At 41.1% G+C, this 27,635-nt stretch overlaps 1 protein-coding gene across 6 annotated transcripts in view; it reads left to right on the forward strand.

The window, feature by feature from the left end:
- The first annotated feature begins 239 nt into the window (after nucleotides 1-239).
- Nucleotides 240-27,635, forward strand: part of Hipk3 (homeodomain interacting protein kinase 3) — a 76,897-nt gene continuing 49,501 nt past the window's right edge. For 2 of the 6 annotated variants that reach the window (XM_027422344.2, XM_027422345.2), the window contains exons 1-2: nucleotides 245-698; nucleotides 25,490-26,588. In XM_027422344.2, the coding sequence (XP_027278145.1) occupies nucleotides 25,492-26,588 (1,097 nt within the window). In that variant the 5' untranslated portion in view covers nucleotides 245-698; nucleotides 25,490-25,491. Of the gene's footprint in view, nucleotides 699-1,899; nucleotides 1,934-25,489; nucleotides 26,589-27,635 lie in introns of all 6 variants that reach the window. The other 4 variants (XM_027422340.2, XM_027422339.2, XM_027422343.2 and 1 more) reach the window with 4 other exon arrangements.

A 27,635-nucleotide genomic window follows, 5' to 3' on the forward strand; every position in this document is an offset into this window, starting at 1 on the left:
GGCGGGCTGCGAGCGTCAAGGGCGCGGCTGCGGGCGGACCCCGGGGAGGGGCTTCGCGGAGGCGCCGGGGCCCTAGCCGAGCGAGGCCGCCCGGGCTGGGCGCGCAGCGCGGCCGAGCGGGCGGTGGCGCTGCGGAGGCGGCGGCCGAGGCCGGGCGTGGAGGAGGGGCCGAGATCGGGGCGGCCCGCGGCAACTGCCCGGGTGACGACTGCCGGCAGCGCGGCGCCTGGAGGAGTCCGAGCCGCAGGCCCCCGGCGTCGCGGCCTCGCCAGCGGCCCTCCTCGTCCTTGTCTCAACCTCGGGGCTGGGGAGAGATGGGCCCTCGCCGCTGCGGGCCCTGCATCCCGCGCTGCCCGTAGGCCCCGGTGGCCCGCCGGCTTGTCACCGCCCCTCTCCCCAGTCGAGCCGTCCCCACCCCAGATCCCCGGGAAGGAAGATGAGGGAAACGGGCCCGGCGATCGGCAGCCAGAGCAGCAGTAGCAGCAGCAGCAGCAGCGGTCGGGGGAGGGTGTTTCGCCGTTTCCTCTCAGCCGCCAGGACAAGATGGCAGCGGCCGCCGAGAGGGGCTGAGCCCCGGCTGGGTGGCGCCGCCTGCTGAAGCGCTTGGCTCCGGGTCCCCGCACGGCCCCCGCGACCCATCCCGGACATGCTCAGGGCTGCGGCCGCCCGAAGCGGGGAGAGCGCGGGCCTCTAGGAAGGTAAGGGAGCCGGGCAAGGGCGGGGGGAGCTTGGCGGCGGCGACGCGGGCCTCGGGGCCGGGGGAACCCTCGGAGCGCCGCTGCTGCGTTTCCGCCCGGTTGCCGAGTGCCGTCCCCGGGCGGTTCCCGAAGGCCGGCGCCACGCCAGGCCCGAGGCGGCCGGACGCGGGGACCGCGCGTGCTTTTCGCGCGCGCTTGGCGCAGCCTCCGGGAAGCCGCCCTGGCCGCGCCGGGCGGTCCGGGCCTTCCCCCAAGCCAGGGTTGCGCAACGGCTCTTCCCAGCAACCGAAGTTTTGTTTGGTCCCACGGGGGGCCTCTGTTTGGGCTCCGCGGCTCTAGGCCGTCACTACGGAGACCTCGTTCCTTTCATTGATGGGAGCGAACACCAACGTGCACGCACGCTGCCGGAGCGCCCAGCCCCGTGGCTGCGCCCGGGAGGCTTGGTGGCCCTGTCACCGGCGTCGCGGGGCGGCGGATTTGGAGGGTGTCAACTCTGGGGACGTGCGTGCGTGTGATTGTTGGGGAGGAGAAATGTGATCCGCGGCTCCGCGTCCCCAGCGGCGGCGGGAGGAAGGCGTGGCGGCCGCGCGGCCGGGCTGTTGCCGGCTTCTCTCGTTACGGCGGCGGCGGCGGCGGCCCCGGCCTTCTTCCTTCGCGCTGGGGGAGAACTCAGCGGAAAGCACTCGGGACCAGAATGTCTGTTTTCCTGTCTGGGGGGAGACGGCTGTTGTAAAATGGTATGTGGATCTCCGGGCGAAGCCTGTTGTTTCCCATTCTTATCTGTGCTTGAGGGATTGCGCTGAAGGGTGTGTGCGTAAATTACCTTGGACCTGTTACAGAGTAGTCACAACATGTTCGGTCCTTGAACCGTGTTTTCACAACCTCTGGCTGGCCTGCTAGGGAATTTTATTTTTCCACCTGTCAGTTCGCTGCTTATAAGGAGCTTCTATTAGCAGCAGCAGCAGCAGCGGCGGCGGTGGCGGCGGCGGCGGCGGGGCTTTTTTTTTTTTTTTTTTTTTTTAAGGTTTCAGGTTATGGCCCAGTTTAACAGGGAAAACTCATGGTTTTTATCGTCAACTTTATTTTGGTGTCTCTCTGGTACTGGGTTGGAAAAGTTAGCTGAAGCACCAGTCTTAGTTTCTGTGTACCTCCGAGTTGTTTAGAGATCTGCTGATTTTTATTTTTCTGTTTTCTGTTTTAGGTTTCTGCTGTAAGCTACAGCCTCTGAAGTGTAGGTACTTCAAACAATTTCACTTAATTTCAAGATTTTAATTGCTGGATGCTTGAAAAATTTTTAAGAGTTTTTTTTCTGATTAGATTATGAAAACATTTCTAGGTCTATTTTTTTTTTTGCTATTGTTTACCGAGAAAAATATTTTAATGCTTCACCCACATTTACTATTTCAGAAACTGGGCAAGTCTCACCATATGTTTGATAAGTCTAGATTCTGCTTAGGTTTGCAAATGCAGTGCTAATTTTACACAATGAGCAATGATAAGGTTTAGACAGGTCATGATTAAGCTTCAGTATTTTAAGTAAACAAAATATGACTGACCTTTAAAATTTTTTTTTGTATTGATTCTTCTGTCTTCATGCTTCTTACCTGTAACTGAAATTTAACCCAACAACCCAAATTCTTTATTTTTAAACCAACAAGATATTTCTTGGTATATTGTTGTATTCATAAAGTGCAGGAAGCTCTCATTTGTGAAATTTAGTGCTTTACCAGTGTCAGTTTGTTTTTCTTGAATTATTTTGATTATTTTTGATTTGTTATAGTAGAGATATACAGGAATGTCTGATTTTCCAGTGTTGGATATTTCATTGTATTTTGTGGAGAATTTACTTCTTAGGTCCTCCTTTTCTATCATAGGGAATACATTTACAAAGAGAAAAGGAGGATAGATGGGGCAGGGGGAGCACCAGTGTTTTAAACAGGTAAGATGAGCTTGAAGTCTAGAACAGAACTGGCCATTAAATATTTTAAATTTATATTTGGACATTGCTGACTACAGTAGCTAAACATACGTATTAGGCAAGCAGATCATAACATGGTGAGACAGTCTTAGCATTTTGTCGTAATGTCTTTTCCATTGAACTAGTCATTATCTTGTTTATAAACCAGCCATTGGCTTCTGGGCATGGGGTTTTTAGAGTCTCATCAAAGTAGATGGTTTCTGTGAGATAATTCTTGTAAACGTGCTTGAGAAGAAGCTGAAGATTATACTCTTGTTAATTTTTTGGATGATCTGTCATAGGATACCATAAAGTAGGGTTGCAAATTAAAGAGGTTGGTTGCTGTAGCAAGTATAGCACTTGACACATAGATGTTTAATGCTAGTTTAATGCTTAAGGCTTGCTTTCCTGCAACTTCAAAAAGCAGTAGTTGTCAAGCGACCTTCTTGATTGAATTTCTGTTTTTAAATATTTGCTGCATGAACACTGAAGGCATATGGAAAAGAGGAAGGGAGAAAATGTCAACCTCACAGCGCAGAATTGTTAATAAAACGTAATTCATGCACATCTATTTAAATAATGGAATAATTTGGCCTATGTTGCAACTCCATTAACTTTTGAAGTTTGTTTCTTTGGGGTGGAGGAGTTAGCTTCCTAATAGTTCTCATTGTAGCAGTTCAGCCAGCGTGTAAGATAAGGCAGATAAGTATTGTCCTATTGGTTGATTCAGAGGCATAGAAACATTGTTTCCATTGTGCTTCACCTGAGCTTAAATGTGAAAAGATGTCATGACAATGCTTTAAGGATGTTCCAAGAACTAGGAAATTCTCTATTTTGAAAAACAGCCTTCCACAAATTGTTGTGCCTTGTAGTTATTAGAACACACAGGCTAATTTGATACATGCTTATATTGTTGCTGCCAAAGTAAACATTCCTGTTGTAAAATTTGTGGGTTGCAGCTGTCCTGATTTCTTAATGTCCAGAGTTCATTAGTGTTGCATGTTTAAGTTGGAAGCTACTTCTGAAGAGGGACTACAAGAGCTTTGTTAGAAGGAGGAATCTTATTGGTGTTTGTTTAAAAGTACTGCCCCTCCTCCACTTTAACTAGGATGTAGTATTATTTCTCTCTGTGGGAAAAGAGAACTTTCTCAGTAGACTTTTGTCAGGAGCAACATTTGAGTGTGATGTAAAAATAAGATGAAAGGAATTATACTAAATGTCCTTACTAGCTCTGGATTCATCTGTTTAAAAGCAATAATCTTCCCTAGTATCTTTAAAAGGCTATAACTCGAAGAAGAATATGTATTTGGAGCAGAAGTTTTGAATCAGCATAGGATATTTATTTTATTATTTTTGGTTTTTCTTGACAGTGTTTCTCTGTGTATCTCTTGCTGTTCTAGAACTCACTGTATAGACCAGGCTGGCTTTGAACTCAGATCCTCTTGCTTCCCAAGTGCTGGGATTAAAAGGGGGTGCCACCCTCAGTTTATTTATTAATTTTTTTTTTTTCCGAGACAGGGTTCCTCTGTGTAGCTTTGGAGCCTATCTTGACACTCGCTCTGGAGACCAGGCTGGCCTCGAACTCACAGAGATCTGCCTGCCTCTGCCTCAAAAGTGCTGGGATTTAAGGCGTGTGCCACCAACGCCTGGCTATTTATTAAATTTTTAGCAGAGTATTGTTGGCCAATTTAAGGAGGCAGTTAATATCTTTTGGTTGGCTTGGTTTAATTAAGAATGGCTTGGGGAGCACCATCAGTAGAGTGCTTCTATACAGCTCTGTTGTATGTTCTTTTGGATCTTAGTCATTCTGTAAGATGGAGGTAGACTTGACATAGTAAGAGGTGTATGTTATACATTGTATATAAGTGTTTGTCAAAGTAGATGTTGAATTTCTTAGACCAGGGACCTCTCAGTTGATAGTTGTCACTAAACAAAGGACACCAGGCTATGTGCTGGAGCCCTAGGAGCTACTAATGAGGAAGTGAAAAGAGCCAGGAACATGCTGATAATGTCCATAATGATATGGCTAGGGTTACTTCTGTCTTAGCAGGGTTACTTTATCTTCTTTTTGTGTTGTTTTGAACTAGGGTCTTATGTAGCTCAGGCTGGCAGTGAACTCCTGTTTTTCTATTAAGTAATACCACCTGGTCTGGCAGATTTAAAAACAAAAAACCCAAACAATAACAAGACAACACAAACACAAAACAGTATAAAAGTTCATTCCTTCTGGGATTACAGGTGTTTAAGCACTTTAAAACGTCTCACATTAAAAAAAAAAATAGCCGGGCAGTGGTGGCACACCCCATTAATCCCAGCACTTTTGAGGCAGAGGCCGGTCATCTCTGTGAGTTCAAGGCCAGCCTGGTCTACAAAGCTACACAGAGAAACCCTGTCTCGCCCCCCCCCCCCCCAAGTCTTACATTACAGGCTTTTCTGAAATCAGAATGGCAAAGAGAATGGAGTTTAATATTCATAATAAATTAGAGTAATAACTACTCTGCAGGATTGTTATTTTCTTTTAAAAGATCCTTAAAAGTAAAGTCAAGGCACATAACAAATTCTATAAATCTTGTGTTTTCAGATCGAATTAAAACCCAGGCTTCTGATACCTGTCACATAATCCACTTCCTAAAGCAGGCAGACATGCTTTTATTTATATCTGTCTGTGCTGGAGGTGAGCCCAAGATCTTACATTCAGCATGTTCTCTATAGCTGAGTTAATACCCCGAGCTTAATCATCTGTTTTGTTTTTACTTATTTAAGTTTTATTATTTTGTTTTATTTTGTGTGTATGGGTGTTTTGTCTGTATACCACTTGTGTGCTTGTAGAGGCCAGGATAGGGCATCATATCCTCTGGAACTGGAGTTATGGATGGTTGTGAGCCACCATGTGGTTGCTAGGAATTATACCTGGGTCTTCTGGAAGAATGTCCAATGAATGCTTTAGCTACTGAACCACCTCTTCAACCTGCCTCCTTTTATTTATTTATTTAATATTTATTTATTTTTTTTGTATTTAACAGATTCTTACTGCTTATAGCTCAGGCATGTCTTGAACTCTAATCCCCCTGCTTCTGTCTCCCCAGTGCCAGGATTACCAGTGCTAGGGATTACCAAACTAGCATACTTGACCTCTTTCACACTTGACCTCTTTTCACAGTCAATCCAATCAATCTCTTGCCTACCACCTATCTCCCAGGTCTTTAAGAAAGACTCCTGTAGCCCAGGCTGACCTCAAACTTGATGCTCCTTCTATTTCTCCCTCAGCACTATGCCCAGTTTAAGCATTTTTCTCTTTCACTTTTTTTTTTTCTTTTTTCTTGAGACAGGGTCTCACTAGGTAGCACTGTCTAGTCTGGAGCTCACTAAGTAGACCAGGCTAGCTTCAAACTCAAAGACCTGCCTCTGCCTCCATTGGACTCAGCTTCTCTTGTGTGTGTGTGTGGGGGGGAGGGGGTGGGAGTGGGGGTGAAGGGGGAGGTGTTCCAGACAGTTTCTTTTTGGCTTTGGAGGCTGTCCTGGAACTAGTTTTTGTACACCAGGCTGGTCTTGAACTCACAGAAATCTGCCTGCTTCTGCCTTCCGAGTGTTGGGATTAAAGGTGTGTGCCACCACCACCTGGTGTATCTCCTTTTCTTAAGTGGCTAGATTTCCAGATTCACTTTTACTTTGCATTTTCTTTGCTATCCTTTAAAAAAATGGAATATGTATGTGTGTGTTTGTATATGCCTACATGTATGTGCATGTGTTTGCTGTAGTACATGTGTGGTTGTCGATGGATGACTTTTAAGAGGTTATACTCCTTCAACCCCAAGATCCTATAGTCAAGCTCAGATTTTCATGTTCCTCCCTTCCCCCACTCTTTAGTAAGCAAACCCAAAAGGATTATGCTTTTAAAAATAGGAGATTTACTGTAGGGAAGAATAATAAAAGGAAGTGTATTACTCATTTGAGCTGTAATTTTTTTTTGTTTGTGGATAGATTTAAGTTGTTAAAGACTGATTTTTTTGTTTGCTTTGTTTTGTTTTGTTTTGTTTTTTTGAGACAGGGTTTCTCTGTATAGTTTGTGGAGCCTGTCCTAGAGCTCACTCTGTAGACCAGGCTGGCCTAGAATTCACAGAGATCTGCCTGCTACTGTTTCCTAAGAGCTGGGATTAAAGGACATTTAGAACTCTACATAGTTGAGACCCTGCCTCAGAAAAAAAATTAAATTTTGTTTTATGTATATAAATCTTTTGCCTGCATGTATGTAAGTGCTCCATGTGTGTGCCTGGGTCTGCAGAGTCCAGAAGAGGGAGTTGGATTCCCCCTCTCCCCCCCAACTGGTGAGTTGCTACTTGGGTGCTGGTAACCACCCAGGACTTCTGCAAGAATGGCAAATAGTACTCTTAATTGCTGAGCCATCTCTCCAGCTCCAAAGACTGATTCTTTAGTGTAATTTTTGGTTACATTGAATGTAAAGGCTTGCTATAGTTAGTCACATGTGTTTCCAGTAATTTTATGCTGGAGAACATTTTCTAGTTTGAAAATTTTGTTTACGTATGATGAGTGTTACATTAATCAGATTAGGGCTGGGGATGTATCTCCATTAGAAAAGTGCTGCCTAGCATCATGAGGCCCTGGCTTGATCCCGAGTAGTACTACATCAGACCGGGGTATAGATCCACACCTGAGATTTCAGCAGTACTGGGGGTGGGGAGAGTGGGAGAGTGGGGGGGGTGGGGAGGTGGGGGGTGAGGATGGTGTAGAGACCAGAGGGTCACAAGTGCCACCTTGTTTGTCCTTAGGTGACTGGGCTATGAAAAGAATAACATCTGTAGAATATGTGTCATTCAGCCTTTAGTTTATTGGTTTTTTTAAAGATTTTATTTATTTATTATGTATACAACATTCTGCTTCCATGTATATCTGCACACCAGAAGAGGGCATCAGATCTCATAACGGATGGTTGTGAGCCACCATGTGGTTGCTGGGAATTGAACTCAGGACCTCTGGAAGAGCAGTCAGTGCTCTTAACCTCTGAGCCATCTCTCCAGCCCCCTAGTTTATTGTTTTTATGTAGTCTTATAAATTATATTTGATTACATATTGATTACCAAGAAATTTATCTGAAGGTTTGATAGAAAACACAAAAAAACTATATTAAAAATGCTTTTTCTTCCCTCTCTCTCTATTGGACAGGATATAACTGTAGTTCAGACTATCCTAAAATTTACTGTATAACTGAGGCTAGCTTCTCTTGCCTCAGTGCATAAATGCTGATATTACATGTATGGGTTACCAAACCCAGCTAACTTAAGATTCTTTAATATCTCCATACTTAGTTGGATTTGTTCATAAATTTTTACAAAATATTTTAGAACATTTTCAGGTAAATTATTTGCTTACAGAATGTTTTCCAGTTTAGAAAGCAAATACATGAAGGCCTGAAAAAAATATATTTTTTATGCTTACTCTTATCTCTGGCTGTCCTTGAATTCCTCTGTAGACCCGGCTGGTCCTTAAACTAAGATCTGTCTGCCTCCGAGTCCAGCACTGGGATTAAAAGCCTGTGCTGCCACCACTATTATGTGCTGTTTATTAAGACCGAGTCTTGTAAGTTTGGTGAACTGCGTGGCTTTAGATGTATAATGCTGCAGTTTAAATAGTTATTAATAAGTTAGAGTGATAACATTGAAAGTTGGATATTGCTTTCAAGAGACATTACTTCCAAAGTATAGTTTAAAATAATTCTTAGGGCTTTAAATGTATAATTAATTGAGATGAAATAGGGCGTAATGACAAAATTGCAAAGAAAATGACAGGTTATGCTGATGTAGAGTCAGAAGCCATGTTCATCACTGCTTCTTTTGAAACACATTCCCACCCCCACCCCCCCACCCCCACTCCCGTTTCTATTTGAGACATTGGTGTTTTGCCATGGATGTCAGGTTCCCTGGAACTGGAATTACAGACAGGTGTGAGCTGCCATGTGGATGCTGGGAATTGAATCAGGTCCTCTGGAAGAGCAGTCAGTGCTCTTTACTACTGAGCCATCTCTCCAGTCCTTCATTAAAATTTTATTTATTTATTTATTTATTTCTTTATTTTGGTGTTTTGATACAGGGTGTCTCTATATGGTTCTGGCTGTCCTGGAACTCACTAAGTAGGCCCGGATGGCTTCCAACTCAAATCCACCAGTCTGTGCCTCCAGAGTGCTGGGATTAAAGGCATATTATACTATGCCCAGCTTTGTTACATCCTTTTAAAAATGTATTTTTATTCTTTGAGAATATCATATTCTTTGTTGAGACAGTGCCTCACCATTTGATCCTGGCTGACCTGGAGGAACTTACTGTTTAGATCAGGGTTTTGCTACTGCCCCCACTCCTTCTTTTTGAGTTGTGTGCCTCAAAGCCTGGCCATACCTTGTATTTTGATATTTTGATGATGTTTATCCCCTGTACTTTCTTTGAGTCCTTCCATATCTACCCCCACTTTCCTGCTTCTACCAACCTTATGCCTTTGGTTTTTATTATTATTATTATTATTATTATTATTATTATTATTATTGGTTTTTCCCCATCAAGTCTTAATTTGTACTGCCCATATACCACTGAGTATGTATGGGGCATTATATTATTAAAACAAAATGAAAGAAAACATAATTTTGGGTTAATTCTAGTCAGTTTTGGTAGAGATAGTATAAGTATTTTGTATTTATATTAGTTGTAAATATAAAATTAGAAAATAATTATTCTAAGTCCCAAAATAATTGTGTTTGTAATATCTTTAGCATTTTTTTTTTTTGGTATCTGGATCATAGATTTTGACTGTAAAAATGAAATGTTATTATCGCTGGTAAAATATTTTACATTTGATTATTCACAATGATATTATATTCTCCATCTGGTATCATAATTTCTACTGCTGGGTATGGTACCTTAAATTTTTAACTTAGCATGTGGGAGGCAGAGGCAGGGAGAGCTGGGTGAGTTCAAGGTCAGCCTGGTCTACATAGTTCCGGGCCAGCTGGGGCTACAGGGTGAGCCCCTGTCTTCAAAAATCAAAACCCAAACCAAACATAAATAGTCCTCATTATTTATTTATAAGTACTTATTGTGTGTGGTGGTGGGAGGCAAATATTCATATCAAGGCTCATGGGTGGAGGTCAGAGGATGATTTCATAGAGTCTTTGAATTCTGGGGATTGAGCTCAGGTTGTTAAAACTTTAAATAGGGGGGCTGGAGAGATGGGCATTGGCTGCTCTTCCAGAGGACCCTGGTTCAATTCCCAGCACCCACATGGCAGCTTGCAACTGTCTGTAATTCTAGTTCCAGGGGATCTGACACCCTCACACAGATGTACATGCAGGCACAACAGTGGTACACATGAAATAAAACAAGTAAGTAAAAAAATTTAAATCTGAAAAAGCTTGTTTTTGGTGGTGGTTTTATTAAAATTTGTGCAGTTGTACTTTCCAAAATATTATTTTTCCTCTTTCTGGGTATCTATACTAAGGAAAGAATATTGGATTTATTATAATGTTAACAAATGGGGAAAGCAGTCCAGTAAGCTATGCATGCAGAAAGTAGGCTGTAAGGCTCAGGGATCATTGAAAGGAGGAAAGAATGGAAGAGTCAGACACACTGGGGGGAGGGGTTGTGGAACACTGACTTCTAGGTATGGCATGACTTGCACCCCTGTTTTTTTTTTTTTTTTTTTTTTTTTTGTTTGTTTTGTTTTTTGAGCAGGGTTTCTCTGTGTAGCTTTGGAGCCTATGCTGGCACTCGCTCTGGAGACCAGGCTGGCCTTGAACTCAGAGATCCACCTGCTTCTGCCTCCCGAGTGCTGGGATTAAAGGTGTGCGCCACCAACGCCTGGCCCTGCACCCCTGTTTTTAAAATGAAAATTTTAATTAAGACTTTGTGTGTGTGTGTGTGTGTGTGTGTGTGTGTGTGTGTGTGTGTGTGTGTGTGTGTCTGCACAAGTGTTTGGGGGCCAGAAGAGGGCAACAGATCCTCTGAAGCTGAAGTTTCAAGCAGTTAGGAGCTGCTTGAAACTGTCGGAAGTGGGTGCTGGAAACTGCACTTTTAACTGCTAACCCATCTCTCCAGCCCCAAGGCTGTTGAACTCTTGAATTCAAAGCAGTTGGAATTGCTTTCACTGGTGCTGTACAGGATTGGACCTGTTAACATCCTGTTATTCCAAGGAAAGGGGCTCATGGGTCCCTACTGTTCCCTGAAGATTTCCATGCAGATAATGGTTGAGAAGGGAGAGACATGCCCATCAGTTGTGTGGTCACCAGTAAGATGCTTCTGCTCTGTACAAACTCACATGTGCTCCTGTAAGCACCCTAATGAGACTCAATGGGTCACATCTCAAAAGAGGATGAAGAATCGGGGCCATTAGTGGGGATGAGGGAACAAGAGAGGGTAAGGGTTATGTGACTATGAGCACAATCTGTATGAGAATGTCATGATGAGACCTGTTATGTATAGTATGTTCTATACTAGTAAACAAAATGAAGGATGTCCCGTAAAAGAACTAAATATGTGCATCAGGTTTTTACATGTATTTTGATTGGAAAAGATGGACATTAAAATGACTAAGAAAATAGTTTTTTTTTCTGATTGTTTTATAATTTTTTAGTAATTGAATAACTTAGGTGTTTGCTTCATAGAACTTTAACCTCTTCCAAGTATAAATGTTATGTATCTTTTCATGATCTTGTAGTGAAATCTTTATGTGCACACTGCATACATAAGTAGAGGCCAGAGGTTGATGAGATGTGTTTCTCTAGCCTTCCTTTCTTTCTTTTTTCTTTTTTTTCTTAAATAAAAAAAGTTTTTGGTGATTCTTCTGGGGAAAAACCTAGGAAGTAGAAAAGTTACATATGTACTTGTAAGTGGGTTGTTCATAAACTGAACTCCTTTAGCTACTTATTTTTTCTAACAGTTCACTGGTAGATATTAATGAAAATAACCTTTTGAACTGAGACTTTATGAACTGATTTTTTTTTTTTCTTCCTTGAGACAGGGTCTCACTATGTAGCTCTGGCTGCCCTGGAACTCCCTAAGTAGTAGACCAGGCTGGCCTCAAAACTCGCAGAGAAACACCTGCGCCTCTGCCTCCTGAGTGAGTGCTGGGTTTAAAGGTGTGTTTCATTATGCCCAGCTTCACGAACTAAATTTTGACTTTTAATTTTAAGTTTATTTCAAGAAAGTACTAGGTAAACATAATTTCAGCCAATCAGTATTTCTTTTTTTTCATTTGTTTGTTTTTACATCCCAGCAACAGTTTCCCCTCCCTCTTCTCCCAGTCCCTCTCCCTTCCCCCATCAATTCTTCTTCGTCTTCCATTTGTCTTCATAAATGGGCAGGCCTCCCATAGATATTAACCAGCCATTGTATATCAAGTTGCAGTAAGGTTGATACTTCCTTTCATATTGAGGCCGGACAAGACAATCCAGTTGTTGCCCAAAAGCAGGCAACAGAGTCAGAGACAGCATCTGCTCCCACTGCTTGGAGTCCCACAAGCGGACCAAGTTACACAATCGTATCATATCAGTCCCATGCAGGCTCCCTGGTTCAGTCTCTGAGCTCCTATGAGCTGAGGTTAGTTAATTCTGTGGGTTTCCTTGTGATGTCCTTGACCACACTGGCTCCTACAATCATTCCCCGAGGTAGGTCCACCTAGTGTTTGCCTGTAGGTCTCTGCATTTGTTTCCATCAGTTTCCATCCAGCAGGTGAAGCCTCCTTGCTGACTACTGGGCTAGGCACAAACATATGAATATAGCACAACATCATTAGGAATCATTTCATTGGCTTTTCCTGTTTGATTCTATCCTAGGTCTCTGGGTTATCCTGCCTCTGGATGCTAATCAGTGTTTCTACTTCTGATGTTTATCTTTGATTATTTAAGGAAAATCTAGGAAATTACCTGTTCTAGTAAGAGTAATCCCCCTTTTAGATTGATTTGGATTGATAGGGTGATTTCTAGCACCTTTGAAATGTCCAACAGGTCATTTTCCATTCCAAAAGTTGGAGTGTTTTGCTAAGTCAGACCAGGCTTGTTATTTAACACCGAGATTGTGTATAGTCAACACATTCTCTAGATGCCTTCTTCACAATACTGCTGGAAAATACCCAAGACTTCAGAATTTTCAAATAAAATGTTTTGTAGGCACCTCAGATAATAGACTCCATTTATGAAACTTTATATGTGTGGTTCAGTTATGTGCAAATGTTTGTGTGAAGTGGTTCAGTGTAATTTAAATAAAATAGTGGCCAAAAGAACACACAAAGTAGTGCAGGTATTTTAAATTGTGACAGCTAATGATTAAAAGATGAAACTTCTGTTCACATCAACAGCTTATTTTCTGTTTCAAAGAAGGCACGTTTTGACTTTTATAAATATGTACAGAGTAACTTAACAGTGGCACAAACTGACGAGGCACTGCTTTGTCAGAAAATTACAGGCTATGCAGTTCCATTCTCCAAGTTCTACTTATGATACCTCATACAGACTCCTTAAAGAAAGAGCAGAAGCCAGGTGTGGTGGTGGTGCATGCTTTTAATCCCAGCACTCGGAAGGCAGAGGCAGGTAGATCTTTTGAGTTCGAGACCAGCCTGGTCTGCAGAGTGAATTCCAGGTCAGCCAGGGCTACACAGAGAGACCCTGTCTTGAAAAACTAAAAGCTAAAACAAAACGAAAAACTTAAGATAATAATACCCTTTACCTTTAAATAGATTCACGTTCACTACTTATGAATAATATATTTTTACTTTATTTTCATTTTTTAATCCAAAATAGGCTAGTAAGACCCGGTAGGCCAGGCATGGTAATACTTAGTCCAGCATTCAGTGGATTATGAGTTTGAGTCAGCCTGGGCTGCACAGTGGAGACTGTCTCAGAAAGCAAAAGCAAAACAAAGGCTGGCCAGGGACTTGACTGAGAGTTTGGGATTTTATGTGCTTTACAATTCAGTTACAGTGAATGGCCTCAACAGAAGTAATTGCTTCTGCTACTGCTACAATTAAAATCTAGACATATGGAGAAGTTATAAGAATATTACAGAATTCCTGTCTCTTTCAGATTTCTCAGATATTAACATTTCATTCCCCCCTTTAAAGGCACTTTAAAAATTTTTACAAACAAACAAATATTTACATGTTTATTTTATGAATTTGTGTGTGCCTGAGTGTATATATGTGCACAAGTGTACAGTGCCCCTGGAGTCCTGAAGAGGGCATTAGGTCCCCTGGAATGAGTTATAGATGGTTGTGAGCTACCATGGTTGTGGGTGCCCAGAACTTCGGCAAGAGCAGCAGGGGCTCTTACCTGCTGAGCCATTTCTCTAGCTTCAGTCCCATGTCATTTTGTATTAGAGACTTGAAGATCTACTGAAAGTGTGCATCTTTGGTATCCTGCACCCAGCTCCTTTGGATCCTAAGGATGTTAGAGCTTTGTCTTAGTTAAAGTAAATGATACTTTATAATAAATGATGCACCACTCACAACATCATCATCCATTTTAGTTTATTCTATTCTTTAGTATTACATGAATACCACCCCCCTTTTTTTCCTTTTTGTTTTTTTAAAGACAGAGTTTCTCCATGTTGCCTAGCTGTCTTGGAACTATCTCTATAGTCCATGCTGGCTTTGAGCTCAGAGATCTGCCTGCCTCTGCCTCCCAAGTGCTGGGATTAAAGGTGTGAGCCACCACCCCCAGCTGAACAGTCCCATTTTTAACACTTGAAATAATTGGTGTGCAGTTTTAAAACAGTTATATCTTAACTATTATGGATTTGTGTGTGTGTGTGTGTGTGTGTGTGTGTGTGTGTGTGTGTTATACAAATACATGGTAGTATAAGCCACATTTTTTTCTCTTTCAAGTGTTAAATACCGAGGCAAGCACTCTAAGCACTGAGCTAAGACCCCCAACCTTAAGAGTCACATTTGTATTGTAGGAGCAAACTGTAGTACCCAGTCATATGGCAGTAGAGTATTTCAGAATTCATTCCTGTAGGCAGCAGTGAATCGAGCATTATTGTATCTGCTTCCTTGGAGGGCTTGTGAGCATCTGTCTAGGTAGGGCATGTACCTGGAGAACTGCTGGTCTTAGGATGTGCTTGTCTTTGGCTTTGCTGTCTAAAGCAACTGTACTTTTTTTTTTTTTTTTTTTTTTTTTTACCAGCGTTTACAAATACTCTTGTTCTCATTGGGTGCTGTTCTTGCCTTTTGTCAATCTCATGGCTATATAATGGCATATGACTGTGGGTTTTACATTTTCCTTATCAGTGAGGTTGCAACTTTTAAAAATTATTTAATGTGCATTGGTATGAGGGTGTCAGATCCCCATAAACTGGAGTTACAGACAGTTGTGAGCTGCCATTGAGTGCTGGGAATCGAACCCGAGTCCTCTGTAAGAGCAACCGCTGCTCTTAACTGCTGAGCCATCTCTCTAGCTCCTGGAATTTTTTTTTTTTTTTTTTTTTTTTTTTTTTTTTTTGAGATATGATTTCCCATGGCTGTCCTGGAACTCACTTTGTAGACGAGGCTGGCCTCAAACTCAGAGAGATCCATCTACCTTTACCTCCTGAGTGCTGCGATTAAAGGCATTTTCAACCACACACAGCAAGGTTGTAAACCTTAATGAAGTAAAACATATGTTTTATTTTGGATTTTGAGACAGGATTTTTCATATAGCCTAGGTTTGCCTGGATGAAACTAGCTAGGTAGCCAAGTTTGACCTTAACCCTGTCCTGTTTTTACCTGTTGAGTACTGGGGTTTACAAACATGTACCACCATATCCAGCTGAATAAAGTAAAATTTTCATAGTATGTACTTTTTGTGTCTTTGGTTTTTCTTTGAAAGGCTGATGATTAATTTGTTAAAATTGTAGCATGCACTTTAAAGTGAAAGGGATAAAATGTAAGTGTGTGGGCACTATGTACACCTAAGTGTTGAGATATTTAAAGACTTTTGGTCTTTGGGAATATGTAAAATGTGTATGAGTCTTAGTGTAGGAAATTCTGTGCTTTATTTGGAGACTAATGAGCATGTGAGTGAAATGTAATGAAAGATAAATGCAGCATTATGAAAGTCATGCTAAACCACAGGCGTTCATTCTAGGATTACAGTTTTGGGGGATCATTGACAGAGACAGATGATTGTCTGTCCTCCCCTCATGAATACCTTCTTCTTCATGTTATAAGCCATCCTAAGTTAGATGGTGAGATTCTGTCTTTTTCAAAACCCAAGCAGAAGTGACGGTGTCCTCTGAGCCCCCTCAACCCAAAACCAAACTAACCCAAAATAACATAATATGCTCTTTTTAACTCACTAACTTGTTTGTTTTTCTTTCTCTTTTGGATGGTGTAGGGTGAGGGGGATAACAACGCTGAACTGAAATAGCTGGCCAGTTCTGTCTGTAAATGACACAATGTAGTTACAGCATGGGGTATCAAGTAACTTTTCATTTTAAATTTGAGTCTCCTATATCCCAGCCTGGTCTCAGACTTGCTGTATAGCAGAGAATGACCTTGAATTCTTGATTCTCCTGTCTGCACTTCTCTAAGTGCTGAGATTATGGGTGCCACCACATCACTTTTTTTGTGGGGGAGAGCTAATTTGATTATTTGAAAAATAGTACATAATTATAAATTTACAAATGAAAGCAAAATTAGCAAGTCTTTAATTTCTTTTACAAAATAGCTATTGATGTCTGTAGGTGGAGTTTCTCTGTGTTTCAGCTGCCATTTCCCAAATAATCACTCAGAGGCTTAATATTACAAATACTTGGTCAATAGCTCAGGCTTATTACTAAGTAGCTCTTAAATTTTAAGTTAACCCATATTTCTTATCTATGCTTTGCCACATGGCACGGTACCTATTCTCAGTTTGGCACATTCATCTTGCTTCTTCCTGCTTCTGCTAGAAACCTTTTAGACTCTTCCCTTCTTCCTCCCAGCATTCTCCTAGTCTGGCTCGCCTGCCTAACTTTATCCTGTCCAGCTATTGGTCAGTGAGCTTCTTTATTAAACCAATCACAGTGACATATATTCACACAGTGTAAAGGAATATTCTACCACAGATGTCAGAAATAACAACAGTTTCTATAGATTTTGTCATAAATGAAAGTTTAGGAACTTAAAACTGTTATCTTTGAAATGCTGGAACATTATTCTTTTTGTTCATTTTTGAGACAGGCTATCCTGGATCTTGCTATATAGACCTTTCTTGCCTTAAGTCATAGATCTGCCTGCTTCCATTTCTAGAGTGCTGAGACTAAAGGCATTTGCCACCATGCTCACCTTATAATTTTTTTGTTACATTTATTATGTGTGTGTGGTGGGCATGCTTGTGGAGGTCAGAGGGCATCTAGTACTCTTTCTGTGTGGATCCTGGGAATTGAACTCAGGTCATCAGGCTTGGTGGCTAGTGCCTTCACCCACTGATCCATCTTGCTGACTCTCAAATGATAAAACTTTTAAATTTCACATATAATTCTGAGAACTAGGCCAAGCCTTCTTGCTTCAGATAAGTGAGGTGGTAGTAGAATTAGACTAATATTAAAACATTTGATACCCATTGTGGTTGTAGATAAAACATTGACGGGGATGGATGTGATGTAACACTCTCCTAGAGTGCTAGCTTCATTTACTACCCGAAAAGTTGAATTGAAAATTAGGTTGTGCAGCAGCGCTGTAACTTCAGCCCAAATAATATGTCTTTTTAAAACCTTTATTTTAGACATTAGAGTACTATAGCCAGGCTGTTTTTATTGTTACTGTTTTATTTTTGAGACGGGGTAGACCAGACTGGCTTCAAACTAATAAGAGATCTGTTTGCTATGTGCCATAGACCCTGGCCAGGCTGTTTTCCCTTAAGGTGATCCATCTATGTGGAAGGCATCAGGTTAAAGGTTATTGGGACATTTACTTCATTAGGCAGCTTTAATGGATTGTTTAATTTCCTGTTGTATCCTCTTTTTCTTTAGAGACAATAAGCTCATTTTTGAAAGCATCAATGAACACACATCTACTTATTTTAATGTATTTGAAAGAGCTGATTTGTGAGTTCAGAAAAGGAACAGAATCATAGGATCACTGTGAAGAATGAACCATTTCTTACCCTAGCTTATTTCCAGTGGAGCAAAAAATACCCCTAAGACAACTTCCCTCAAGACATTTAGCTTTTAGAAATGTAGTTATGAAATATGGACTTCATATATAATTTTTTATGTTTTAAGCCTTGTTTACTATGGGACACTATGCTAGTGCCCTGAGATATCTTCTTAGGATAAAAATGTCTCCCTACCCCCTTGGAGACATTATTTTCTTATGTATCCCAGGCTGGCCCTGAACTCATAGCAGTGCTCTTCCTTCACCCCCCTTATGTATTGGATTTCTAGGCATGCTCATGACAGCTAGATAAATATTTATTTATTTATTTATTTATTTATTTATTTATTTATTTGGAATTTTGAGACAGGGTTTCTCTGTGTAGCTTTGGGGCTTATCCTGGCACTCGCTCTGGAGACCAGGCTGGCCTTGAACTCACAGAGATCCACCTGCCTCTGCCTCCCGAGTGCTGGGATTAAAGGCATGCACCACCAACGCCTGGCTAAATATTTTTTAATCTGTTTTTGAAAAGCCTTTTTATTCATTCGTTTGTTTTAGTATTTGACATTTTCACTACTGATCATGTTTTGTTTACTTTTTTTTTTTTTTTTTGACAGACTCTCTGTGTAACCTTGGTTGTCCTAAAACTCACCATGTAGACCAGGCTGGCCTCAGACTCAATGTATTCTGGGTTCTGGGATTAAAGGTTTATGTAACCATGTACCATGTCTGGCTTTAATTTTTTTTTTTTGGTTAATTTTTTGTGTGTATGTCTGTGTGGTCTTATCTTTTTCTTTTTGTGACACTGGGGATTTAACCTGAGGCCTTCCACATGGTAGGTAAGTTCTCCATCACCTAGGTTTATATCCATGCCCTTTGTGTGTATGTGCTTATCTGCTTGTGTGTGCTCATGTGTGGATGGACATATGGATGGGTGTGGTAAGCATATGGAGACCTAAGGTGTAATTCCTTAGATCATGATCACCTGAAATGTTTTTTCGAGTATTTTATTTATTTATTTATTTATTTATTTATTTGTTTGTTTGTTTATTTGTGTGTACACGCGCGTACATGTGAGTGCATATGATATATGGGCGTATGCGTGCCATGGTGCCTGAATGTAGGAGGGCAGAGGGCAACTTTGTAGTGTTGAATTTCTTTCTACCTTTTTGTGAATTCTGTTTTTGTTTTTTTGAGACAGGGTTTCTCTGTGTATCCCTGTCTGTCCTGGAATTAGCTTTGTAGACCAGGCTGGCCTCCAAGTGCTGAGAGTGTCACCACTGCCTGTGTTTTTTTGTGGATTCTGGTTTGAACTCAGGTAGCCTGGCTTATATAGCAAGTGTTTTTATCTGCTGAGGCATCTCACTGACCTCTGCTGTTTTTGAGATAGCTTTTATTTATTTTTAAATTCTGATTATCTAGTTTGGCAGGGAGGTCCAGGGATCTGCCTCTGTTCACCTCCCCGGTGCTGGGATTACAAACATGTGCCACCATGTCTGTCTTCTTAAAATGTGACTTCTGGGGGTCAAACTCAGGTTGCAGGCACTTGCTTTCTGCTCAGCCATCATTCAGCACACACATGTGCCTATGTTTAATTTTGAGTAATGTTTCATTAAGTTGCCCATTATGATCTTCTTGCCTCAGCCTATCATGTGCCTGAAATTGTAGGCCTGATTGTATTGAAAAAATATTTTTTTGAGACAAAGCCTTTTGTAGCTCAGGCTGGCCTTGAATCTTTATATAGCCAAGGCTAAAATTGGCATGTCTGTGCTATCACACAAGTTGTGTTTTTTTTTTTTTTCTTCTGAGACAGGGATTTTTTCCTTTTCTTTTTTTATAAATACTTTAACTTATTGTATGTATGTTGGTATGAAGGTATCACATCCCCTGAACTGGAGTTACTGACAGTTGTGAGCTGCCATGTGGGTGCTGGGAATTGAACCTGGATCCTCTGGAAGAGCAGCCAGTGCTCTTAACGGCTGAGCCATCCCTCCGGTCTCTGAGACAGGGTTAGCTGTCCTAGAACTAGTTCTGTAGACCAGTCTGGCCTTGAATGACACCTGTCTCTGCCTTCTGAGTACTGGGATTAAGGCATGCGCCACCACCACCTGGCCTAGGTATGGCTTTAAAAATAATTTAAAGAGTCTGGAGGCAATGGTGCAGGTAGATCTGTGAGTTCAAGGTCAGCCTTATCTACAGAGTGAGTTCCAGGATAAGCCAAGGCTACACAGTGAAATCCTGTGTTTAAAAAAAGATCTCTTTACTTTTCGGTATATGCCTTAAAGGAACTGGGAAGACCTCCGCAATGATTTGCTGATGCTCCACTTATGAGTTTGCCTAGAGTTTAATGTGAGGTGTAATGTTTTAACATTTTCATCAACAACTCCAGTGAATGAACAGATTTCTTGCAAAGCTCCTAATGACATCAGGCTACTGTAAGCATTAGTGTAGGAGTCCTGATGAGCAAAGATTCCATTCATACCCATTCAGATGACTGTTACAAGCAAAGTGTTGATGAGGTTGTGCAGAAATCAGCTTAAGAAGTGGTTGGATTGCAATTGAACACTGTTACTGACTTTAAAAAGTGAAAATGAAATAGCCTTATTACCCTGCAATTCTGCTTCACAGTGTATATACAAAAGAATAAAAGAGATATTTGTGTATTCATGCTCTGGCAGCATTATTTGCAGCAGTAGAAGATAGAGGCAGTGGGAAGAAGTGCCCGATTTTGTTCTGGGATTAATTTGGTACATTTTTATGTAACACTTTCCTCAAGATTAAAATATTTCCATCCTCCAGGAAGCTCCTTAAGCAGGAAGGTGAACAACTTGAAATATCTTTGGAAGTCCTTGAAACTGACCAGATTCACTAGGCCCCTCCCTACCAGAGTAAGAAATAAAAGTTGAGAGTCCCTCTCAAGACAAGGGGAATTGAGCTGTAAGGAAGATCTGAGACCAGACCAGCTGCCTGTAAGAAACAGGAACCAGCTGAGTTGTCTGGAAGAGGTTTAGACCAACCGAGGCACCTGGAAAGGATACTGTCCAACCTGTTGAGCTGTCTGCAGGCCTGTGCTGTGTGCTCTAGGTTCCCAGCTCTGTGAGCTGTCATTTATGTTGGGGTGGGCTTGGGTGATGCAGCTGTCTGTGAGTCATTTCTGCTCCTGTAAGCAATCTTTCACCCATACTCCTGTAAGTAACCCTAATAAATCTCATTGGTTCACCAAAGTGGGCTTTGTTTGTATCTGTCCTTTGGTCTGTCATGGATTCTGTATCTGGGGTATGTAGTGTTTCCTTGGGAAAAGTTTTGTCACCTGACATACCTTTGCCTCGTATGGCAACTTTTAATTGAATGTTTAATTTCCTGTTTCAGCCCCCCTCCCCATTTTTTTGAGATAGGGTTTATCTGTGTAGCTTTGGCTGACCTAGAACTATCTCTGTAGACCAGGCTGGCCTCAAACTCAGAAGAGATCATCCTGCCTCTGCTTCCTGAGTGCTGGGATTAAAGGCATGCACTGCCACCACCTACCAAGCCTGTCTTCCTTTAGAGACAATAAGTTCATTTCGAAAGCATCAGTGAACCCACATCTACTTATTTTAATGTATTAGTTCATGATTTCTTTCTTTTCTCTTTCTTTTCTTTTTTTTTTTTATGTAGCTCTGGTTGTCATGGAACTCAACATGTAGACCAGACTGGTCTTGAACTCACAAGATATATGCCTGCCTATGCATCCTGAGTGAAATTGATAGGTTATTAAGATTAAAGATGTAAGCCTTTAATCCCAGCACCATGGAGGGGCAGGAGTAGGCAGCTCTCTGTCATGTCAAGTCAAGCTTGGTATACATAGCCAACAACAAAATAACACAAAAGTAGAAGCAGCTTTAGTGTCTATGGATGAATAAAATGTCATGTGTACATACATGAAATACCATTTAATCTTACAAAGGAAGAAAATTCAGTTGCATGTTACAACATAGATGAACCTTGACGTTATTCTAAATCATAAAAGGGAAATATGAGTCGACTTATGAAGTATATCTTGAAGTCAAATTCATAGAAAATAAGCAATGGTTGCCGGAGTCAAGAGATAGGTCTCTGTTTCAGTTGCAAAAGAAGGTAGCGTTAGGAGGGAGGGGTAATTATATGGCATTGGGAATGTATTTAATGCCACTGAATAGTAAACTTAAAAATGGTTCAAATGGTAAGCTTTAAATATATTATATATAGATATATAAACCTGTGGTTTTCAAAAAATGTTTCAAAAATGAAGGTTTGGACAAGTGGAGGGAAATTGAATGAGGAGATGTTAAGAAACTATTGACTCATATTTGTTTTGTTATTTAATTAGCTCTGTTACACATAAGGCATAGCTAAGTTTGACAGAAAATATTTCAGAAATTTCATATTATATGAAATTGATTAATTTTCATTTATTAACATTCATAATAAATTGAATGTTAGCAAATTATTTCTGTTTTGGATCCTGTTGTCCTTTTTCAGTAGGCCCAGTATTATACATAAGAAGAAACCAGGAGAGCATGCCTTACTAATATTTTACAATGTCAGATCTGTGTCTATGGATATTCATGTTGTATATATGCTGGTTGATTGTTGATTGGTAGTGTTCAGTTAGGATTGCAAGGTTACTATAGGATTAGAAGTATAAAACCCACATCTTTGTCCATTAGTCTACTACCACAAAATTCTGTAAAGAACATAAATTTATTGCTCTTTGTTCTGTAGGCTAGAGAGTCCCAAGATAAAACCACATGCAGGGTTTGTTGAAGGCTTGCTCTCTTCCCCAAAGGTATCATGTAGCTGTAATTTTACATGGTAAGGGCAAAGAAGTTCCTTGAGGCCCCATTTATGAAAGGGAGCCCTCATGGCTCAATCAGCTCCCAAAGCCCCTTCTTTTGTATTTTTGATACAGGGTCTCACTGTATAGCCCAGGCTGGCCTTGAACTCATGCCAATCTACCCCACCTCCTTGTAGGATTACACTTGGTGGGTAGGGAGCATTTCAATGTATACATTTTGAGAGACTGTAAACATTCAGAACACAGCACCTGAAATGAGAGCTCTGGGTGTGGTTGTGCCCACTTGGAATTCTTCACTTGGGCCTAAGGCAGGAGGATTGCTGTGGGTTTTAGGCTAGCCTCAGCTGCAAGCAAAAAGAATCTGAAGTGAGTAAGACTGAGAAATGAAAGTTTAATGGTTGCTACATTGGGAGGCTTTACTATACTGTTAAGTAATAGTTTTAGGCAGTCCTCCACCATCAAAGAGGTAGTATTTTAAAACCTTATTCCTTAGTCTGCTGATAAGAATAAGTGGCAAAGACATGAATAATATAGCTGCAGAGTGCATCATAGTTTATATTACAGTGAAAAACAATAAGGCATAGTGTTGTGTAAAAGCAGTGTTTTGGACTCCATGGTGTTTAGTTGGGTATACAGCAATTGGTATTAAGTGATTTTCATATTTTTCATCTTCGATCTATGGGTATGGATTACATAGTTATTTTGAAAATTAGGAGTATCATAGGAGAGTTATCGTTGAGACTATGATTGGGCAGCCCTACAAAAATGCATAATATATGAGTTTGATATGTCTAGAAAGAGTTCTCAGTGTGGCTTTGTTTTATTAATTTAGCTGGGTATTTGATCCCAGCACTAGGGAGGTAGAATCAGATGAATCTCTCTGAATTTGTTGCCAGTCTGATCTAAATAGGGAATTCCATGCCTGTCACACACAATGGCATAATAAGACTCTGTCTTAAAATGTGGTTGAATAACCTGGTGGTACTGGCACACACCTTTAATCTCAGCATTTGGGAGGCAGAGGCAGGCAGATCTCTGAGTTCGAGGCCAGCCTGGTCTACAGAATGAGTTGCCAGGACTGTTTCACAGAGAAACCCTGTCTCGAAAAAACAAAAAAACAAAAAGTTGAATAAAGGTAGTTTTTGTGTGTCTATGTGGTGTCTGTGGCACAGGTACATGTATATGTATGGGTGTGTATTCATGTGTGTGTGTGTGTGTGTGAGAGAGAGAGAGAGGAGGATGTTAAGTATCCTGATGAATTACTCTTCTCCTTACTCGTTGACGAAGGGTCTCATTGAACACTTGGGGCTTGCAGTGTCAACTAGATTGGCTGGCCAGCAAGTCTATCTCTGTAGGTCCAGTTTTTTACATAAGTGGAAAAATCTCTGGTTCTCATGCTTGCGCCCCAAATGCTCTTATCCAATGAGTTATCTCTTCAGCCTACTGAAAACATTTTGGAGTTAATAGAACCATCCAAAATTTATTGAACATCAATTTACATCCTAGACAGTTTGATTCCGATCTAGCGTGGAAGACATATGTATATCCTGACAGTTACAGTACAAAGAGTCTAAAGGAGAAGAGTGGGGAGTGTGTTCTGAATCTCCGAATGCCTAGCTCTTCTTGGAGGGTTTGTGGTGAATATAATAATTTGGTCATAATCCTAAAGGAGTTTGCAGTGTGCTCAGGGGTAGATGCACAGAAGAATATAACTAAAGAGAATATGTGGGACTTTATGTGCAAGGAAAGAACATGAATATTAAAGTAATGGTTTTGTCAGAGGGTGACTTTCACTTGTGTTGCATGTTGTTGTGTGATAGACTAAATAGTTGGAGGTAGATTAAAGTGTAATGTGTTTTGAGCTGTGGTACTGAGGATTTGTTGTGTGTGTTTTAAGTTTATGTATGTGGATTAGCAGTTCCTGGATTGTATATTGTATGAATTCTGAGATCATGGAGTAAGGTCATAAGGGAGAAAATCAGCTATGTCAGTAACCTGTTAAATCCCCTGTTGTATCTGTGTTACACTGGAGTCAGGTACTGTTTACAAAATCATTGTGCACTTGATGGCTGTGTAGTTGGAGTAAAACCAAAATCCATAGAAAGTCATTTAGTGTCTGGGAACTTAGGCAGCATGGAGGTAACTGGATGGAAAGCCATTAAGTTGTCCTTGTAGTGTAATGAATGCTCTTTAAGATCAAAGGATATTATATTTGGCAAGTAGAATATAGGATCAGAGCTATTAAATTAATCCCTGTATGTGTGTATATACTTAAAACACACATAGTTGTTTCTTCCAGATTATAAACTGTGTTGGCCCAGGTGTATGCAAGTGTAAGAGTGCATACACAATGTCCAGAAACAGATGTCAGGTGTCTCCTATCACTCTTTACCTTGTTCCTTTGAGACTGAACCTGGAGCTCCCATTTTTTAGCATCCTCCTGTCTCTGTTCTCAGTACTGGAGTGATAGCCACACCCAGCTCTCCATCGGTGCTGGGCTCTGAACTCCCATCCCCATCCTTTGCCGAAAGTGCTCCTAACTCTGAACTGCCTCTCTCTCTAGTCGATGGCACATAAGTTATATTTTGATGAGAGAATATTTTATTTTTGCCACACCTGTGCCACTTTTTTAAGGAGTTGTGCTTTTCCTTTTGTGGGGAAAATGGTTGGTACAGTTTCTACTGCATACCTGGTCAGTGCAGCTTGTTCAGTATTTCCCTGAGAACTGAAATCCTGAGAACTAACTTGGAAATACTGAAGATCTTATCTCCTCCCAAGAAAAAAATCTTAATGGAGTTAGAAATTACCATTATTTTAGCATACTATGAATTTGACCCTAAAAGTTTTCTTCCTACAGTTTAAGGTTGAAGAAAACCTGTTCTTTTGGTTAACATTTTCTTCCTTCTTCTGCAGGTATGGCCTCACAAGTCTTGGTCTACCCACCATACGTTTATCAAACTCAGTCAAGTGCCTTTTGTAGTGTGAAGAAACTCAAAGTAGAGCCAAGCAGTTGTGTTTTCCAGGAAAGAAACTATCCACAGACCTATGTGAATGGTAGAAACTTTGGAAACTCTCATCCTTCCACGAAGGGTAGTGCTTTTCAGACAAAGATACCATTTACTAAACCTCGAGGACACAGCTTTTCATTGCAGGCAGGTGCCGTTGTTGTCAGAGACACTGCCGGTGCTACAAAGGTCATAGCAGCTCAAGCGCAGCAAGCTGGAGTGGAGGTACCTCGGACCGTGGTGTGGCAAAACAGGTTACATTTCCTAGAAGGTCCCCAGCGATGTGGATTGAAGCGCAAGAGTGAGGAGTTAGATAATCACAGCGGCGCGATGCAGATTGTCGATGAACTGTCCATACTTCCTGCAATGTTGCAAACCAACATGGGAAATCCAGTGACAGTTGTGACAACAACCACAGGATCAAAACAGAACTGTACCAGCGGAGAAGGCGATTATCAGTTAGTACAGCATGAAGTCTTATGTTCTATGAAAAACACATATGAAGTCCTTGATTTTCTTGGTCGTGGCACTTTTGGCCAGGTTGTTAAATGCTGGAAGAGAGGGACAAATGAAATTGTAGCAATCAAAATTTTGAAGAACCACCCTTCTTATGCACGCCAAGGACAGATAGAAGTGAGCATCTTAGCAAGGCTCAGTACTGAGAACGCTGATGAGTACAACTTTGTGCGGGCCTATGAGTGCTTCCAGCACCGTAACCACACCTGCCTGGTCTTTGAGATGCTGGAACAGAATCTGTATGACTTCTTGAAGCAGAATAAATTCAGTCCCCTACCCCTGAAGGTAATCCGGCCCGTTCTTCAGCAAGTGGCCACTGCACTGAAGAAGTTAAAAAGTCTTGGTTTAATTCATGCTGACCTCAAACCAGAGAATATTATGTTGGTGGATCCTGTTCGACAGCCATACAGGGTTAAAGTGATAGATTTTGGGTCGGCCAGTCATGTATCAAAGACTGTTTGTTCAACGTATCTACAATCTCGGTACTACAGGTAGGCTGCAACGGCTTTTTGGCTATTTAACACATGCTGAGTTTCTGCTAAGTGAAATTTGATATGTGTATGTGATGAGAGAAACCGATTCGGCTAAATAAGAAAATCAATTAAGATCTATTTAGGTTTGAAGTTTTAAAAAGATGTGAAAAAGGAAGGCGTAACATTCATTGCTTAAGGGCTGGATGATGGTGGTACACACCTTTAATCCCAGCACTCAGGAGACAGAGCCATCTCAGTAGTTCTGGGGAAGTAATTTAACAAATACATAATCTCACATAACAACATTTAGAGAAATTATGAGTTCAGGCCGTTATTCTGATTAATGGCTTCAAGATTCACATGTGTTTACATAGCTGCTATGAAGTTTTCTCTGTGTAGGCTATGAGTAATGTTGTCTTAGTGTTGGTGCTGTGAGTGTGCAGAAGAAATTGAGGACAAAATAATTTCCATGCAGCTATTAACAGAGATCTACAATGTCAAGATTAGTGTAATGCTAGACTGAAATACCGTAGTCTCAGAGGCTAGCTAATTTTTAATAAGGTTCAAAATAGCAAAAGTTCTTTTGTGAGTATGAAAATGTCTTTGAAGTCATAGTTTGAGTTCCCAGTTCATAAATTGGGTCATAAGTTATTTACATTTCCGCATCAGTATGAGTGCTGAGATGTTCTCTTGGTCCTCTATAGCACCATGATTGCCAGCACAGTGGGGGCAAATGCAGGAGCGGTACTGGCAGCTGGAGTGGTCATAAGTTACTAAGTAGATGGAAATGCAGTTTATGGCCAGAGGTTGCTATAGCCTAGGGTTATAAACTTTGACCCAACAAGGGGGTAGTTGTTTTTGGTATCACATCTGCCTTTATACTACTTCTGGTTTTCCTGTTCAGTCTTTTGTAAACATGCTGCAAGACCTTGCACAAATAAGGAGAAGTAAGCCAGTCATCCACAAAAACCAACTCTGTATGCCTTGTCATTAGTTGTCAGAAGAAATCCCATGCTCATGTAATTTAGTTATAATTAAATGTATTGATATAAGTTTAGGAACTAG

This window comes from Cricetulus griseus, chromosome 6, assembly GCF_003668045.3.
Source record: "Cricetulus griseus strain 17A/GY chromosome 6, alternate assembly CriGri-PICRH-1.0, whole genome shotgun sequence".
Taxonomy (NCBI): Eukaryota; Metazoa; Chordata; class Mammalia; order Rodentia; family Cricetidae; genus Cricetulus; species Cricetulus griseus.